The 19,030-nt window shown below is 57.0% G+C and overlaps 1 protein-coding gene across 1 annotated transcript in view; it reads right to left on the bottom strand.

Annotated features, from left to right (window-relative positions):
• The window catches only part of PTPRU (protein tyrosine phosphatase receptor type U), a 47,348-nt gene extending 35,106 nt beyond the window's left edge, over positions 1-12,242 (bottom strand). Inside the window, exons 1-4 of the mRNA XM_042021937.1 lie at positions 11,865-12,242; positions 5,954-6,082; positions 363-634; positions 211-292 (exon numbers count right to left, since the gene is read on the bottom strand). Of these exons, the coding sequence (XP_041877871.1) occupies positions 211-292; positions 363-634; positions 5,954-5,984 (385 nt within the window). The 5' untranslated portion in view covers positions 5,985-6,082; positions 11,865-12,242. The remainder of the gene's footprint in view (positions 1-210; positions 293-362; positions 635-5,953; positions 6,083-11,864) is intronic.
• Positions 12,243-19,030: the final 6,788 nt, after the last annotated feature.

Below are 19,030 nucleotides of genomic sequence, written 5' to 3'. Positions count from 1 at the left end.
TGGGGATGGAGGTGCAAAAAGGAGCCTCAGAGGTGCCCAGGAGATGGAGCTCCACCAGCCCAGATAACGTCAGGACACCCAGGTGCCATCAGGCTGCACCCTGGCACCAGTCCCTCCGCTCCCCCAGGACCATCCCAATGGACACCAGCTCCAAGCCCCGTTGCCCAGCCCCGCTGCATCCCCCCTCAGGTCCCATCCCGTGGCACTCACAGCACGGATAATTCAGGAGCAAAATGTCATCCAGGCCCAGGTACCCCCTGCGCTCGCCGGAAACCACCGCCTCGAAGAGCACCTGCGGCACCAAACAGGGGGTCACCCGTGGCCGGGGGGTCCGGCTGGGGGCGGGGGCTGCTGGGGCTCACCTGGTACTCGCTGGGCCAGAACAGGCTGACCGCCAGCTCTGCCTGGTGCCACTGGCGGCCATGTGAGCCGGACGCGTTCCAGACGGCGCTGCCCACCAGGCCCCCGGTGACCCGGACGTAGGCGCTGAGGGTGCCGGGGCTGTGGCCGTCCCGGCTGAACATGAAGTAGCTGAACTGGAGGCAGTGGGTGTCATTCTCACTCAGTGCCTGGAAGAGCAAGTGAGCTTTCTGGCCCGGGGTGTGCTGAGAGGAGTTCACCATCAGGTAGGAGCCTGCAGCAGGGGGGAGAAGGGGGAGGGTCAGGAGGGGCCACATAAGGAGCAGCTGAGGGCTCTTGGTGTGTCCAGCTGGAGCAGAGGACACTGAGGGCAGAGCTCAGCGGGGGCTGCGGCTCCTCCCGAGGGGCAGCTCCGATCTCTGCTCCTGGGACAGGGACAGCACCCAGGGAGCGGCTGGAGCTGGGCCAGGGCAGGCTCAGGCTGGAGAGCAGGGAAAGGTTCTTCCCCCAGAGGCTGCTGGGCACTGCCCAGGCTCCCCAGGGAATGGGCACGGCCCCGAGGCTGCCAGAGCTCCAGGAGCGTTTGGGCAGCGCTGCCGGGGATGCCCAGGGTGGGATTTGGGGTGTCTGGGCAGGGCCTGGGTTGGATCAATGATCCCTGTGGGTCCCTCCCGGCTCAGGAGATTCCATGATTTCAATCCCCCTGTTCCACCACTCCTGAGCTTTGCCAGCAGGGACAGAGAAGGTGGAGGATGTGGGACCACAAAGACGCTCATGTGCCCCAGGGCACTGGTCCATGACCGCCTGTGAGGATGTGCAGGACAGGAGGGACCGGGGATGGGTCAGGGCAAACGCCTTTTGGACAGCAGCAGGACACTGCGGTGGGACCTGGCTGCTGGGTGAGGAGGGGAGGATCAGAGCTGCTGCCTCCCCAGGGCACCGGGGTCAGGAAAGGCTCCGATGCCACCCTCCTTTAACTCTCACAGCTTTGCCTGCATCCATCCCCCTCCCAGCCGGGTCCCAGCTGTTTAATTCCATTCCAGCTCCTCGTATCATTTACCACGCAGTTGTCACCACGTTTAAACTGTGCTCAGCAGGGGGAAAAGCTCGTTGGCTTAATGAGCAGCAGAAGCAGCATCCCAGCTCTCAGGAATGCCTGCGATGTCATTCCCAGACCTGTCCCACCACTAGCAGCGCTGGGATCCCACCTCCCACCACCCAACATCACCAGCAGCCAAACCAGGAGCCCCAGCACGGCCTCGAAGCCGTATTTATAGAGCAGGCAGGATGGCAACCCCAAAGGGGATCCCAAAGGCAGCATCATTCCCTGTCCTGCACACTCCAACCCAGGCAGGCTGGAGGCAGGAGGGGGTGCAGGAGTCCCAGCCCTCGGTGGCAGCTCCCAGAGCCGTCCATCACAGGCATAGGGCTGGGATACAGGAGGGCTGGGATACAGGAGGGCTGGGAAGCTGCCCCACCAAATCCTCCCCCTCACCAAAGGCAAGGGGATTATTAATCTCCATTTTAATACCAGCAGAAGCTGTAAGTAACGAACCTGGGCCGTTTATTCAAGCCTACCATTGTTTTCCTGACACTCAGTGCTTTGCTATTAATTCTAAACTCAGGCACTTTCCTCCCATCAACTCCCACTGAGCAGCTCCAAGAAAAGCCTAATGACAGTGAAGGGGAATTGCAGGGGGCACCCATCCATCCCCCTGCACCATTTGGGATCACAGGGGGCACCCATCCACTGCCCCAGCATTTGGGAGCTGCACCTAGGGGGACCCCAAAACCCCCTGGAGTCACAGCGCCAGCTGGGGTGACACGGTGCCGGTACCACATGCATCTCCCGGTGTGTCCTTCAGGGACGGGAGCTGGGGCAAGGGAAAGAAATCCCTACAAGGGGAATTTTCACCATGCTGCTGACCCACGCGGCCGCCTGGCCCCGCCAGCCCCTCGGGGTGGCTACTCAGGGTGAAATAAAACGATGACAATTTATTTCCTCGGAGTCCAGCACAGCTCGTTGCACCCATCGAGGGAAAGGCACTGTGTCCATGCTTCTCTTTTTTTCTCCTCTCATTTCCCCCAGCAAAATTACTTCTGCTCTAATGAGATCAGCCCCATTTGGTCCAGGCGACAGCAGAGTGGAGAGGGACCATTGACCCACCCCACGCCAGGGGACATCTCCCAAAAGCCACCTCATTAACAAACGGGCTCTTGTTAACAAACACGGGCCCTTCCTCTGCCCTCCCTTTGCAAACAAAAAGCCACAGGACCGAAATAAAGAGGCCAAGACTAAAATTAAACCACTGATGAGTTATTTTAAAAGACAGAGAATGCCCATCAGGTCACCTGGGAGCGGGGATGCACCTGAGCATCCCTCATTGGGCAGGGCTTCCCACACACTCTGCTTTCCCCTCTTAATTTTCTTCCTGGTGTTGCAACATTGGAAAAAGCAGGTTCCAACCACTCGCTTTTGTGCTAATTTTATCCTCCTCTGCTGTAAATATCTGGCATTAGCCTGAAGCCCAGGGTGTGGGTTGGGTTTCCTTTATAAATACAAGAGAAGCAGAGGCACTTCAAACTGCCAGAGGGCCGAGCTGGATGGGACACTGGGAAGGGATTGTTCCCTGTGAGGTGGGGAGGGCCTGGCACAGGTTCCCAGAGAAGCCGTGGCTGCCCCATCCCTGGCAGTGCCCAAGGCCAGTGGAAGCCCTGCTGGCCCACAGGGAAGGGGCAGCTCTTCCCATCGTGCTTCCCATCCCTGCATCCCTCCAGGGAAAACCCAAACAGCCCTGCAAGAGGAGGAGGGAAGAACCCACTCCCCCCGCTTCCCTGTCTCGATGAGTTTTTCCTCCTACAAAATCACCGAGAGATAAAAATAAATAAAAAAAAAAAACTTCCAGGAGCTATTAGAAGGCAGGGAAGGCAGGCAGGATGACAGCGAGAGGGCGGCACTGCCAGACAAGAGGTGCCAAGGGACCAGGTCTGAGCACTGCAGCATCTGTCTCCAGGAAATCCCGCTGGAAGACTGAGCTGTCGTGCGCCAAATCCTTCTCCATGTCAGAGCCGGCACGGGAATCAGGGAACCCTCCCCACTTCTGTGCTGAGCTTCTCCAAAGGAGCCCCAGCACCGAGGGCTGATATCCCACCAGCACAGGGTCCTTGGACACACTGCAGCAATTCCCACAGGAGCAAACAATCATTGCTCACGGGTTTTATGGATGTGCAGCAGGAGCTGTTTGGGAAGCGGTGCTGGAGCTGAGAGCTGAAGGAGCAACTCCTTGGATGGGATGGAGAGACATCAGAGCTCTTCAGGATGGGGATAACAGTTCAGGGGACGGGGCTGTGCAGGGACACACCAGCAGCTCTGATGCACAGGGAAACAATGTCAGTGAATGTGGAAGGAAAATCTAGGAAAAAGCATGTTTGAGGAAAAAACCCACCCACAAATATGCTGTTTTAGTATTTTGAGTGAGGGACCCTAGAGCCCCTTTCAGTGCCAAAAGAGGCTCCAGGAGAGCTGGAGAGGGACCTGGGACAAGGGCCTGGAGGGACAGGACACAGGGAATGGCTTCCCACTGCCAGAGGGCAGGGATGGATGGGATCTTGGGAAATAATTGCTCCCTGGGAGGGTGGGGAAGCCCTGGCACAGGGAGCCCAGAGGAGCTGTGGCTGCCCCATGATCCCTGGCAGTGTCCAAAGCCAGGCTGGACATTGGGGCTGGGAGCAGCCTGGGACAGTGGGAGGTGTCCCTGCCAGGGCAGGGGTGGCACTGGGTGGGCTTTGAGGTAGGTCCCTTCCAACCCAAGCCAGTCTGGGATTGCAGCCTCACTCCTGCCTTACCCAGCTCCCTGCAACTGCTCCTTTAAAAAAAGAACAATAAAGAGATTAAAAAAAAAAAATCACAATTGCAACGTGGGAGAGACCCATCCATCATCTTTAGGTGAAAGAGAAGCAAGTCAAGAGAAAGGGGGAAAAAACCCCAAACCAAACAAGAAAGCAAGAGGAGAGTAGGATGGAAAGGTAGCACCAGGTGGCCAGCAGCCAGCACCCGCTCCAATAAATCCTACACTCCTTGAAACTGGCTGATCTCCAATAAAAACTCATTTTAATCTGAGACCACAAGACTCCTTTGCAAAGTGCTCCCTGGAGAGGCCCTGGTGCTGTGAAATCTCTTTGATCCCCTGAGCTGCTGCGGGGATCGAGGGGGTGATGGGCCTGCAGGAGCCTCCTGCGCAGCTCCCCACCCAAAACGGGGTAAAACCACCCAAAACCAGGATCCCTGCAGCCCCCTGGTGCCCAAGGCCATGAGCAAACAGCATCTCCCTGGTCCCAGGGGAGTTACAGGGACGAGCATTCTCTTCCCAGGGTGACACTGTGATGCTCAGGCTCACCTCATCCAGCCTGGGATGTCACACCCACGTCCCCTTCGGTCCTGGACTTCATTCCTTGAACTTTGTGTTCCTTTAAGCCCCCATCTCCTGCTGACCCACAAGCAGGGAGAGAAGCCCCATTCTGCCCCACCCTCCAGCCCTCTGAGAGCCCCCAGGCTTTAGACGCAGGCAGTTCACTGCGGATTTTAAATTACAGCTGAATATTGAGCAGAAAACTCAACTAATTACAGGTTTCAGACTCTCCATCATGAGCCACCTCAACCCCCAGCTCTGCTTTCCCCAGGAAACCCCCCCGGACACACACCAATTAAGACAGCTCCGTTTAAAGCAATTACTTGGAAAAATCATCAAGGGAGGAGCAGGGATCTGCCAGCAGATCCCTGAGGGTTGTTTTCCCTTGCCCAGCACCCAGGATGTGCCAGCAGGGACAGGATGGAAGGAAAAGGTGATGGGAAAAGGTAAAGGCAGAGGGGAGTTAGTGGAGGGGAAAAGCCAAATTAAGCATGAAGAAGGCACAAGGTAAATGGCTGGAGGCAGGCTGGTGGAGCAGTGAAGAGTTCCCTACAACGCAGGTAATACTTTAATAAATAAAAAAGGTTATTTTTCCTGCTGAGCTCTAAACCAGCTCTTCTGTACAGGACTTGGCCTCCAGGATCAGGCAGGAGCCAGCAGTCCCAGAAACAAGGAGCACCCCAAGTCCAGTGAATCTCACTGAGCAAATGGGTTCAGGGACGGCTCCAGGGGGTCACAGCAGGGCAGAGTTTGGAGCAGGGAGCGAGCAAAGCCCCCAAATGCCACCCAGGCACGGTGCCCACACCATCCTCAAGGAGAGGAGAGCTCCCCACGGCTGCCTGGCTGGCTCTGCTCCCCCAGTCAGCCAGAGAGGAGATGGACCCAGAAAATAACAAAAACCAGTTTAAAACCAATGCGATTTTTTTAAAAGTCCATTTTCATTTTCTTCCCTACAGTTCCCAAGACTGTAGAGATGCCTCCAACTCATAAGCCCTTCCCCACATTTGAAAAAGCCAGAAACATGGGGTTTTTCCCCATTTCCCACACAACCAGGCAGAAGCCAAGCCTAAAACACTGGAGGAATGAAACCAGGAGGAGCCACACGGTCCAGCCCTGGGGTACAGGACACAGAGGGGGGGTGGGGACGGAGATCCCCAGGGACACGGGGGGACCCCGGGACTCACCGTGGGGCAGGTCAGGCGTCAGGTGAGGCATCAGGTAACTGCGGATGAGCTCCCAGTCGAAGTCATCGTCCTCGCCCTGGCTGTACTCACACTGGTTCGGGTCACTGTCCTCCTCGAAGGTGCAGCCAGCTGTGGGGACAGACCCGTCAGCCCCTGAGCAGCTGCTCCCTCCTCAAAAGCCCCACCAGGACGGCGTGATGCCCCTGCAGTGCCCCACTGGGATGATGCCCCTGGAGCGCTGGGGGACTCCGGGCACTCCCCAAGGGCACCGTGAGCAGGGGTCCTGGGTGCTGCCAGGCCCCCACAGCTCCTGTCCAGCCCCACCAGTGACACGAGCTGGCCGGTCTCAGCTCCTGGGGAGGCCTCAGACACAGGAGCAGGGTGCAGTTCCCAGCTTTGCTCCCCGGGGTAACCAGAGGGGTTCCCCCAACAAACAGCACCGGGCTGTGGTGGCCACACAAAATTCCTGCTTTGACCCCAACCCTTTGCCTGGGGTTGGGCTCCTGGGGTCTGTCCATGGCCTGATGGGAGCGTGGCAGTTCTGAGCTGGGACCTCCAACCCCCCCGAACGCACCCCCAAGCCCCCCCAGCACTGCAGAGTCCCTTCAGCAGTTCTGTTTTATTACAGATTTATCTCCTGGGGGTCCAAGGGTGTTTACACAGCTCCTCCCTGGTGCACAGCACGCTCGGCTGAGCATGGAGGAGTGGAGCAAATGCCAAAAGGCCCCTTGTTCCCATGGGAGGGGTCACAGAGAGAGCCCCCATGCGGCATCCAGCCCCCTCCCAACATCCCACATTCCAGTCACCCCCATCATCCCACATCCAGCCTCCATCCCACATTCCAGTCACCCCCATCTTCCAGCTCCCCCATCGTCCCACATCAGCCCTCCCATCGTCCCACATCCATCCAACCCTGGAGCTCGGGGCCGGCTTTGCCCGTGGGGCCACCGGGGCCGGTTGGTTCACACTGCCCCATTGTCCCATTAAACCCACGATTACAGGGACCAGGGCACAGCGCTAATTAACGGGCCCGGGCTGACGAGGGGCCCCGGGAAGCCCTGAGCAAGCGAAATTAACAAAGGCAAATATCCCCTAATGGGCCGGCAGGAAAACAGAGCTGGGCCAAGGGATTATTTCTGATGTTTTCTTCCTATTTTATCCCAAATTACATCAGTAACTCCCCCCGCCACCCGGGGATTTGGCAGTTAATGGCCTCGCTGCCGGCACGGGTTGTGCTTCCCTGTGCTCAGGGATGCTTGGATGCAACACTTAGTCAAACACGAGTCCAAACACTGGGAAAAAAGCCCATAAGATGCCCAGGAAATTTCAATTCCCAACTCTTTCATATATAAGAAGACATTTGTGGCTTTTTTGCCCCTTTGCACTCATTTTTTAAAGCACGAGGGCACATTCCAGCTCCGTCACCAACTGTTTTTTCCTCTCGGAGCTGTAAGAAACTTCTTTTTAAAAAACTGAAAGCAAATTCTCTCCTATTCATATGTCTGGAGGCACTGAGACATCACAGCTTTCTTAAAGCCCTTCCCGAAATGGAGCGTCTGCCCAGCCCACGTGCGGATGTGCCCCCGCACCGCAGCCCCTGGTCCTCAGCTCTCACCACGAGACGTGTCGGATTTTAGAGTCTGGAACTTGGCTGCACTTTCTAACAGGAGGAAAAGCACAAATCTGTCAAAATTTTCGAGGAAGGAAGGAAAATAAAATAAATTTCAAAATAAAACAGTGTCAGAGACTAAGTGCCAAGTGATTTAAAAGAAAAAAAAAGCCCAAGTGTTTCTTTCCAAGATCTGCTGAGCGGGATATTCTGGGAGGCAGAAATTTGTTCTTGGGGGATTTTTTTTTGGCCTGAGAAACCAGAGCAGAGACAAACAACGATTCAGGCTGGCAGAGCCCCATTTCCCAAGGAAAAGTGATTCCTTCACCCCCAATAAACTATTCCCAGACACTGAAAACATCAGGAGAGCTGTCCCCTCCTCCTCCTGGACTGCAGCCCCCCACCCAAACCCCGCTGCCACCCCCAGCGCAGCCACTGCCACCAACCAACCCCGTGCCGCAGTTCCCCCACGGCCCCATCGCCCCATGGCTCCGTCCTCAGCCACCCACGAGACGGTGCCCAGGCTCTAGAAGTTTAAAATGCAATTACAGAGCAGATATTGTGCTGGCAGAGGCACAGCTGGCCGAGCCGATCCATCTCCCCCTCGGACAGGTTTATTGCCGTGGCTTCTCCTGGCACGAGCCTTCCCTCCCAGCCCCGGCACAGAACGAAGGCAGCTCGACTGGCCACTCCATTTCCCTGACTAATTTGTCCGTGATTTGTACACACAGGGAAAAAGTCCAGAGGGTTTCGCAGAGCCCTGGTCTCCATGAGTTATGGGATGCTGCTGGCACCGTCTTTCCCCAGCCAAGGACAGGGCCGGGAGAAGCTCAACCTCCAGCAGGTTCTCCCTCCCCATCACACCACCAAGGGCATAAAAAGTAACACCTGAGCAATTAAATGCCAACAGCCCAACACCAGAGGGGGTGCCTGGAGGTGCTCCAGCAACTGTGGAAAGTCAGAGAGGGGAAACCCAGAGCAACCTGCAAAAAATTAATGTTTCATCACAAGGTTGGCAAGGAGGGCAGGGAAGCTGCAACTCAAAATACCCGCCTGCAGCAGTGGGAGGGTTATTCCATCCCAAGGGCAGCGGGACAGGCACTGTGGGAGCTGGGTGAGACTGCTCCGGGTATGGATACACACTCAAAATGAACCGAGGAGCCCCTGGCTCCCTGTGCTGGCTTCAGGCCAGGGCGGTGACAGCAGCTCCGGGCGCGGAGGTGAAGGCAGCGAGCGCGGGAGGTGCGATCCCAATGCGAGAGTGGCTAAAAATACTGCAGGGAGCTGGGGGTCTGCCCCCGGGGGTGGGATGCGCCCGAGACACAGCCTGGACACCCCGAAGCTGCTAAATCACCCCAAACACACAGCCTGCCCCACACACCAGAGGCAGCCCGTGCCAAGGATGAGAGTGCCCCGTTAAACACCCCACACGAAACCCCCATAGCAGCACAGCGTTCCTGGGCAGAGGGGAGAGAGGGATGAGCACCAACACGGGGGCTTAACACCAGATGGCCCAGGATTTTTAAAAAAAGAAAGAACAAAGAGGTGGTTTGAGAGATTTGCCAGGGAGATGGGTACCAGTGCTGCTCAGCCTCCTCCAGGCACCTCTGCCACCTCCAGGGATCCACCGCGTGCCCAGGCAGGAGGGAGCAGAGGGACAAGCGCCAACATAGAGGTTAAACACCAGATGAAGCCAAATTGTTTAAAAGAAAGCAAAAAAAGGTGGTTTGAGGGGTTTGTCAGGGAGCCTGGTAGCAGGCTCAGCATCCCCCCGGGGTACCACTGCAGCACCCGGGCACGCAGAGGGAGCAGGGCATGGGCACCAACACGAGGCTTAAGCACCAGACGGACTGAATTCTCTTAAAAAGAAAGAAAAGGAGGTGGCTTAATGGATTCACCGGGGAAAAGGGCACCACTGGCACTCAGCATCCCTTGGGAACCGCTGCCACCCAGCATCCCCCTCTACAAGAATGGAGAGGAAGAAATCTGGGGAGGAGAGGGACGAGGGATTCACAAAGAAGAGGGAGGAAAAGAAAGACCAAACAGCCAAGTACAAAGGACAGCATCTAATTAATTCTCCGTGACCACCAAGGAACGTGGCTGCCTGCCCACAGCCCACCCCGCGCTCTTTCATCCGCAGAGTCTGCACTGCTCTCGCTTCAAAGTTAATTACACACTTAAACCTTTCCTGTTTAACCTCCTGCACCATGGGACATGATCCATGGCTCCTCTTGCCTTTCATCGAGCAGCCTTAAGACGGCTCCTGCGCCAAAGGGCAGCCCAGCACCACCCGGATGGGATCACAGCCCGGCACCACCCGGGATGGGATCGTGCTCTCCCCCACCCAAAGGGGGCAATGACACCACCCAGATGCTCTGGGGCATCATCTGAGGGAGACATCACATCAATAACGTCCCAAAGTGGGGACAGGCTTTATGAGAAATGGGCTCATAGCAAAACTTTAGCACGTGCTGCTCCCCCAGAGCTACAGAATATGGTGCAGCCACCCAGGACTCCCAGTCCTGATGGGAAAAAGCCCATTTTGCTCCTATCTTGGCTTAGCCAGGACTGGATCAGCCCCATGGTCATCCTTGGGGTGCAGCACCTTGGGGGCACAACCCACAGCAGCCCAAGGCACAGGCACCAGCCAGTGAAGATAACACTGGCCATCTTTCAGAGTCATGACAAATTTTTTATCCCTGGCCTTTTCCAGCAGCCCCTGCCCTCCATCCCAAGTAATTCTCAGCAGGAAATGGGGAGGATTCAGGTAGCCACAGGACACACCACACGCTGCTCTGGTGGCCAAGTGCAAACACCCTGCAGAGTGAAACCAGCATCTGACCACACCGAGATGTGGCAGGGGGTGAACAGAGCTCTTCTGCCATCAAATCCAGAGTTTTCACTGCCTCCCAGGAGAAGGGATGGAGCCGGAGGCTTCGCAGTTGCGCAGCCCCAAACTACCACACCCAAGGCCTCTCCTCTAAACGCACGTGAGGAAGATGCTCTGTGTCTGCACCAAAGGAGGAAGCTCTTTACGCAGGATAAATGGTCAATGAACTGCTGCAGATGGGGAAACCGAGGCACAGAGGGGATGTGGTGCAGCCCTAGAGCACCGGCAGCCCGGGATCACCCCAGGGATGGCAGCAAGCCCAGGGAGCTGGGTTTGCCGGGATCCAGAACCGCAGCTCCAGCAGGTCCCGGCAAGGTGCCATCCCTTCCCCAGCGCCCCCGGAGCAGCGCCAGCCTTCACCTCCTGGATCCCAGCTGCTATTTAAAGGTGCTTTCCTTGGCACACTCCCACGGGAACGTGCCCCGGGAAGGAAACGCTGGGAGCTGCTTCCCTCCGGGTGCCGGCAGACACCAGGGACAGGGAGCACATTCTGCAACTCATCTAAAATTAGATGCACTTCTCAGCCAGTGAGATCCTGTACACGGCACCCCGCAGGCTCCGGGCGAGGTCAAGGGATCCGGGGTCATCTCCATCTGCGGGGGGTTCAGACTCCCAGGGTGGGATGTTCCAGGGGCAGGGGCTGTTTGGCACCGAGCAATTCAGCTCAGAGAGAAAATCCAGACAGGGAGACGGTCCTGTGTGCCAGCACCCCAACATCTCACACCGAAAGGAACCCCACCACGCCGGGTACCCCAACGGCTCCATGGCCAAGCCCAGCCAAGCCCAAATACCCCAGGATTTCACTGGACAAACCTCTTCCAGCCCAGGCAAAGGGGAGCTGAATCTTGGCACAGTCCAAGGGCCTGGGGTACAGGCACAGCACAGAAAGTGTTTCTGTGCATCACACCCCGGAGATGACAAACCCTCCCTGCTCCTCTGCTCCCCACTTCTGCCAAAGAGAAACGTTTAAGAGAAATATCACTGATGTCTCAGCCCCGATAAAAACTGATTGGAAGAATAAGGAAAGCAGCACCATTAGAATTCTCACCAGTAGTTTGTTTTGGTTCTCCAAATCATTTTAAATATTGTATTTAATAGAAAAATAATTTGCTCAGCTGTAAGAAACATCAATTTGCAACTTGAAGGCTTGTATATTAGCCAGAGAAGCTAATGTGTAAACATTAGCAGCTCCAGGAACGCGTGGGGTTTGGCCAATGCAATTCCAGGGAGAGAGCAGCCAGATATTAAGACGGAGGATTTGCATAATAAGTCACTTATGCCTGATAACCTCAGTGTTTGGAACACGGACTAGAGAACAATATCCATCTGCCAGCAACTACAGAAGACATAAATCTCCTTTTTTCCTCTTTTTTTCTTTTTTTTGACTGGTTAAGACTCTTTATGGCTTTTACCTGCAGCTCCCCATGGAGTTGTCAAACCTCCTGCAGCGGGTACCAAGCCCCAGAAGCCTCCGAGGAACCCCAGGGATGGGGGAGAATTGGGAAATCTGGATTCATTACAGGCATTTTGAAGCAAACACAAGTGGGAAAATACAACTCTGAAGAGTTTGCAGTGCCACAGGGAAGGCTTGGGCAAGGACCAAGTGTGCCATACATCACTGTGTGGGGAAAATGCATTTAAAAGCAAAAGGGAATAATTAATCTTGCCAGCATCCTTCCTTGGGGCAAGTCCAGCTGCCAATTGCAGCTCCACATGCTCTTCTCTCACACCCCAAAGCAGCTCCAGGGGGATCAGAGGTTTTAGCTCCCTGCCCAGAGGGGATGCGGGGATTTAACATCGCATCCAAGGGCTGCTCATGCCCAGCACCCGGATCCAGCCCATGCTGCTCCCAGGAAAGGACCGGCTTCCCTCCGTTACTCAAACCCCGCTCAGGAGAGGTCCTGCAGCACAAAAACACCTCGGGCTGCACAGCCAGGAGGCCACTAACCCGCAGCACAAGTGCTTTAATAATGAACCATCACTTAATTAACACCGTCAGTGCTGCCTCTTGGACTCCATGGGAAGAAAAACAAGGCAGGAAACCTTTGGAAACCTCTGTCCTGCCGCTATCGATCGCTCCCTGTGCAATTACAGCTCACGGGCTGTGGAGCTGTGCGACACCTTGGGGGAAAAAATGGGAACAAATTAAAATAAACTGGAAAAGGCCAGGGGAAGGAAAGCTCATTTCTGCCCCTGGCTCCTTTACTACCATCAGGTCCCCCAGGTCCCTGCTGAGGACCATCCATCCCACATGCCCAGGGACCCTGAGAGACCAGGACCATGAGCCCCGAGGAGGACATGCTGCTTTCAGGAAATGCCTGAGGACATGGAGATGTTCCCTTGGCACGAATTCCAGCAGGAAAAGCAGCTGCCCCAGGACACAGCAGCACCACCAAAGCCCTGGGGGACACCAACACCAGCTGCAGAAATCATGGGAAAGACCAAGTTTTCCAAACCACCCCCATTCTGCAGGGGATAAAACGGGGGAACCCTCAGCCTCCCCTCCCACAGCAGTCCCACATCTCCACAGTGATGGATGCAGGAGTGCCGGGAGGCTCATCCCCCTGGGATGGAGCATGTGCCAGAGCTGGGAGGGCCTCGGGGGGCAGCTCCGAGGGTCACTTATGGCCCTTCATGGCAGAGAATGGAGCCAAAGAGCCCTCGGCCACCATCCAGCAACAGGGCCACAGCATCCCCACTGTGCCCAGCATCCCCACTGTACCCAGTATCCCAGCCAGCCCCAGGCGGGATGAAGGTGGGAAGGAGTAAGGCTCAGTGCCATGCAAAATCCAGGTCGCCGTCCTCCTCCTCCTTCCGTGCCACCAGAAGAGCCAGGAGCAGCAGTGTGGGCTGACTGACGCGGGCTGGAAGGTGACAACGTATGACGTGGGCACATCCATCACCGGGCTCAGCCAAACCTCTGCTGTGGGACAAGGGGACTGGATCCGCGGCGGGGTTGAAGGCAGGAGGCCTCAGGGGAGGGCAAAAAGCAGCCCTGTGCCCAGTGGGTCTGTCACAGCTCTGGGGAACATCCTGGGCCATGCCAGGCCCCCTTCAGCCAGGCGAAGGTAGGGAAAGGGCAAGTCAAGCCTCAAAAATCAAGCTCCAGGTTTGTTTTTACCAGTCCATTAATTTGGCTCAGCCACCCCAGTCAGCCCTGGCCTGGGCACCCATCCATCCACCCATCCCGACCTGCAGCATCCTCAACCCATTCCAGCAAAAACTCTGGGATTACACTAATTATGCAGGAGTAACTGAGGAGTCCCTGCAGTGCCAGAAGTGCACAAAACACCCTGCAACCCCGTGGGAGAACCTTGAAACCCCAATGTCCAGCGCATTCCACCTCCTCCCTGCACACATCCCACCCCAGACAGATCCCAGCTCCCACCCCTGGCAGCTGCAGCCACCATTCCACGGGAAGGAAGGCAGGAGAGAGCCCCTTGCACGGAGAGATGTTATTCAGAGCCAGCAGCTCCCCAGACAGGAGCCTGGGTGAGAGACTAAATAAAAAGTTCAGCTGATATAAAGAGAACTAGCCCAACGCGGAGATGCGCTGCTTTAGTTTAATATTGTTATAATCCAAGGAAAGCAGGCTGGCTGCTGAAAATCAATGGGATGTTATCACTCAGCAGACAGATGAAAATACAGTAAAAATAAGTAGAAATAATAACAGAAATAGGAGAGTCCTTGGGAAGAGCCCCAGAAGGGCAGTGGCTGAACCTGCACCACGGGGAGACGTCAGAGCCTGCCGTGGCATTGGGGGGCTTCCAAAGTCACTCCCGAGCTGCTCCTTCCCCAAAAACACACCTCCACAGGGTGCAGGGGGGGTGCCCCATTGCCACCAAAGCCACAGAACCGATGTCCCAGTGAGGACTCTGAGGTGCCGGGGAGTGACCAGGATCACCCACCTGTGCTAATTCAATTAACCACGTTGAAATACCTGGTAATTAAGGAAAGAGCATTTATGCAGCTAATTACCCAGGGTGTCAGCGTGCCTCTGCTGACAGGCAGGATGTGCTGGCAGGGGATGAGGGGCTGGCCCTCGAGGGTGGGGGGGCTGTGACAGGTCCTCGTCCCCACGGGTGGGCTGCCAGCGGCAGGGAAGGCCTTTGGAGGAGACTCCATCCTTGGGTGGATCAGCCTGGACTTCCTGACCAGCCCTGAGAACTGCTGCTGCTGAACCCTCCACCATCCCAGCTTTTGGAGGAACCCAGGGCTCAGGGTCACACAGCACGGACAGAGAGGGGGCTGCACCCCAAGGAGCCCTACAGAGCACCCTCAAAACCACAGCAGCTCCATGGATGCCTCCCAGTCCATCCAAGCGAGGAAACGCAGTTTGCTGTAGTCCATCCCTCCCCCTGCTCTCACCTCCATAAGCGAGTGGCCGCAGTGCTCCATCCCCTCCGCAGAAAAGCCATTCCCACACCTCCCATCAGCAGGCAGCAGGAAGACCCCTCGGGCAGCGCCCCAAAGCCAAGCCCCCCGCTCTGGGGAGCAGCTGGGACACAGCAAGTGATTATTACTCTCCTCTTCCAGACTGGCCACCACTTGCCTCTGGTGATATCCTGCTCTGGGGGACACCCTGCCCCAGCCGGCGTGTCCAGCAGCTGAGGGTCCGGCTGCTGGACCAGAGCCACATGCACTCCTCGGCTCAGCCAACTGGACTAATGAGGCTGAAGGCCTCCAGCACGAAGCAGCTCAAACACCCAGGGGTCACCAGGGCTTGTCTCCTGAGCAGGGCCGTGGGGACAGTGGCCTCGTTAAGACTCATCAGGTCACCGATGTCCTCATCCCTCATCCACAGAGCATCTCCTGCCTCCCCATCCCAGCCACGATCCTGATTAACGTAACGATGTCAGGAAAGGTTGGAGCCGCATGGGGGGTCCAGGCAGCCAAAGCAGTTGTTGGTTAATTTAGGGCTCCCCAGCACCAGCACACCCGGGGAATGGGGAAGGATGGACCCTCTGGCAGCCCAGGAAGGCTGCAGGGATCTGGGGCGGCTGTGCCAGCACAGGCACCCTGTCACGGGTGATCTGCCAGTATTTTTCAAGCCCAATTAAAAGAAAGGCATCAAAAAATTGTGTATGACAAAAATACTCAGGAAGTTGCTCCAGCTGCATCCCACCCCCAGCTGCAGAGCAACACTCTGCTCCCACCATCCCTGTCGGGGATGGGGCTTCCCCAGCTTCCAGTCAGGGCCCACCCTGGGTGGGCAGCGGGGTCCCCAGGCAACGGGGGCATGGCAGGCACGTCCCTGCCCCCCTTTCAGCAACGGGGCTGCCCAGAGCCCCCCACCCCCCAGCCAGGGCCACCATCCCCACTGCAGGACACTGAGGTCAGCCGGATTCCAAAGGGGTGCCAAGCACCCTCCTGTACCCAGCTCCTGTTCCTCAACATCTGGAGCACTTTGGGAGGTAGGAAGGTCAGGAAATAAACTTATGGCCAAAGCCAGTCAGGAGGCTCCTTCCAGCTGTGAATCTGTCAGGCACAGTGGGGGTCACACACCAAAACCCCACTGAGCCCCAAACTGCAGCAGCATCGCATTCCCGGCATTCCCAGTGCAGCCCAGCCTCCTCTCCGGAGCAAGCAGCATCTCAGTGGCCAGGCACCCACAGGAACAGCCCCTGCACCCCTCTGTACCCCACGGCACAGGGGCAGTTCTGCTGCCCTGCTCCTGCAGCAAGCAGAGCACCAGCACCCAGATTTGGGGTCTGGCAGAGGCACCCAGGGACAGAAACAGGGACAGCCCCAGCCTGGCTTGCCACAATCCATGCTTGGATTCGCTCTCCATGTGGGAGAAATTGGGGTGCAAAGCCTGGGCCCTTTAAACGTGCAGCAAACCCCCCAGCAGTGCCCAGGCAGGAGCTGCAGATCTGGGCTGTGACAGCCAGGCAGGACCTGGAGCAGCACAGGAGCAGCTGGGAATGTGCTGCAGCCAACAGCCAGCCAGCAGAACACCCCTGATTTAATAAAAATACATAAAATAACAGCCCCAAAAGGCAGCTGATGTGTGAGCCCCCAGTGCTGGCAGCAGGGAGGGGGACAGGGCTGCTCCACAGGTAAGGGCTTTCCTGCTCTGCCTTCCAGCAGCTGGAAGAGCTGGACTTTGGCTTTTGACCCAGGCAAAGGGTGCAGAACCTGCCGCTCCCAGGGCCAGGAAAGCAAACAGCTCAGGAACACCCAGGAAAGTCCCTCTGGCACCTGCCAGCTCCACAGCCCCTCCCCTCCCCAGAGATGCCCTTCACCCGGCGAGGAGGAGCAGATCCCGCGTCCCCAGGACCTCACCAGCCAGGCCGGCACCCCCCTCCCCACCCCATCACCCACCCACATCCATCCCAGCACGGGGAAAGCAGCAGTGGCTCCTGCCAGGCCACCTGCAGAGGAAAGGAAAAGCTCCATCTCCAGGACTTATTTATTTGGAGGCTGCCAACGAGGAGACAACGAGCTCCAAGGGATTAACTGCTGGGCATCCTTCTTGTCCAGAGGAGAAAGCCTCAGTTTTAAGGAGGGGTCTCCAGGCTGGAATGGGAGAGCAGGATCCAAGGAAAGCTGCAAAGCAAATCCTGAGCTGCCATGGGGGAGAAGAGGTTTGGGAATCTTGACATTTAATCACGCAGTAACTAAAGGTTCCAGACACATCTAATAAGACAATTATAGTGCATGTTAATAATAGATTATTAAAAAGCTTATTTGTGGAGGTTTAAGCAGGCAGATGGCAGGCCCGTGTCGATAAGGCTCTCCAGAGCCTGTGCTGCCTCCCAGCTCCCAGGGATGCAGCCGGGAGTTGCCTTCCCCTGCCTCCAGCCCCTCGTGCTTAACCCTCGCATGACTGCCCAAAGCAAAGCAGCGAATCCCTGGAGAGGGGCTGCAGCCAGGAGAGGATTGTTAGGGAGCATTTTGGGGTGCTCAGAGCTCCCAGCCCCTCTGCAGAGCAAGGACAGGGTGATGAAGTGATGGAAAAGCTCCATTCCAGCTGCAGTCACAGGAAAAACCAACATCAACGGGCACAAGGAGGTTGTCACAGCCAGGACAGGGGTTAACACCACCAACAAGCACCTGCCTCAGTCTTCCAGGGGGTGTCCCTCCTCCCCCAGGGCCCTGATCCCGATAGGCTTTATTCTGGGAAAGCTTCCAGGGAAGCTGGAATAGGGCTGGCTTGTCTTAGTTTGGATAGCAAAGGGAAAAATGTGCACTGCGGGCCAGGAGGTGACTCACCAGCATCCCTGTTCCGGGGCCGGGGCAGGTCCAGGCACCCAGAGGGAAAACATGAAACAGGAGTTTTGGAACGAGAAGAAAAGGGTAAAAATGAAACAAATGCGACTGCAAGTCTTGATGGTTGAGAAAAAACCAGGCACTGCCAGGCTCCACCACGGAGCTGCAGATACAGAGCCAGGGGGACAGGTCCATCCAGGAGCATCAGCATCACTCAGAGCCTCCTGAAATTCTGCTTCTCCCTCATGGATGGTGAAAATCCACCACGCTCCAGTGTCCCTCTGCACACACTGGAGAGCCAAGGGCCTGGGAGCCAGAAACCTCTGCCCTGGGCACACTTGGGCACGTCAACAGGATTTTCCAGAGCATCCCGATGCAGGAGCCTCAAGGGTGTTTGCACTGTCTGGGCGCTCTGGGAAAGGGCACGGCACTCCCAGGGCATTAAAAACACACGGAAGAGCAAACAAGAGAAAGAGCTTCTTCCCTGGCACGGCAGAACAGGCAAGAGGGAAGAAAAGAAAAAAAAAAAAAACCGAAGGCTGAAACAAGCTGACAAGGAAAATGTAACGTTCTCGCACATTTTATGTGCTTGGTGAAGGCGGGTTGGGGAGAAAAAAAATGCCTTGGCATGGGAGAGCCCATGGAGAGCCAGGCGGAGGGAAATAAACACCGGGAAAAGTGCTGGAAGAGCAGCATCAGGCACCTGAGCACCCGGAGGGCACAAACACTGACCCTGTCCCCCAGCAGCAGCCGGGGACACCCCCGCTCCTGGCTCCCCCTCCCCCGAGCATCCCCTGCTCGTCCCTTCCCCAGCACCTCCCGAGCCCCCGGGACCGTTAACGGGCGGGGTCTGCCCCGCTCCCGACCCCAATCCCAGCCCCGGGAACGGCGTCTGCTCGGCTGTTCCCAGTCACTCGACCGAGACAGCACCGCCGCGTCGGGGTCAGGGTCACCCGTGCCACCTCCTGCCAGCGCTGTCCCGGGGGACAGGGACGCTTGGGGGGGCCCCGTCCCCCCTGCCTGGCCCCAGCTGGTCACCACAGCCAGCAGCCACGTCCCCCAGCCCCCCCCCAAGCTCTCCGAGTGCCACCGGAGATGCCACCAGCCCCAGTCCGGTGCTCCCTGGCAATCCCAACCTCCCAAATGGAAGCTGCAAACCCAAATGTTTTATTTGCTTAATTGCTCACGAAGTCGGAGCCGAGCGCAAACAGCTTCCGCATAATTCCGGCAGGAGTGCCACCAGCACCGCAGCTCTGCGTCCCTACCGAGTGTCCCCACGGCTGGAAAACAGCCCGGGAGCACGGGGGACACGGGCTGGGACCCCTGAGAGCAGCTCACTGTTGAATTTTTGGGGTGCAACACAGAG

Source organism: Corvus kubaryi, unplaced genomic scaffold (genome assembly GCF_017639235.1).
Source record: "Corvus kubaryi isolate FWS band 111438036 unplaced genomic scaffold, C.kubaryi_AGA036_p1.0 37179, whole genome shotgun sequence".
Lineage (NCBI taxonomy): Eukaryota > Metazoa > Chordata > Aves > Passeriformes > Corvidae > Corvus > Corvus kubaryi.
Note: the sequence above shows the minus strand (reverse complement) of the source record. Positions and strands in the feature narration are given on the sequence as shown.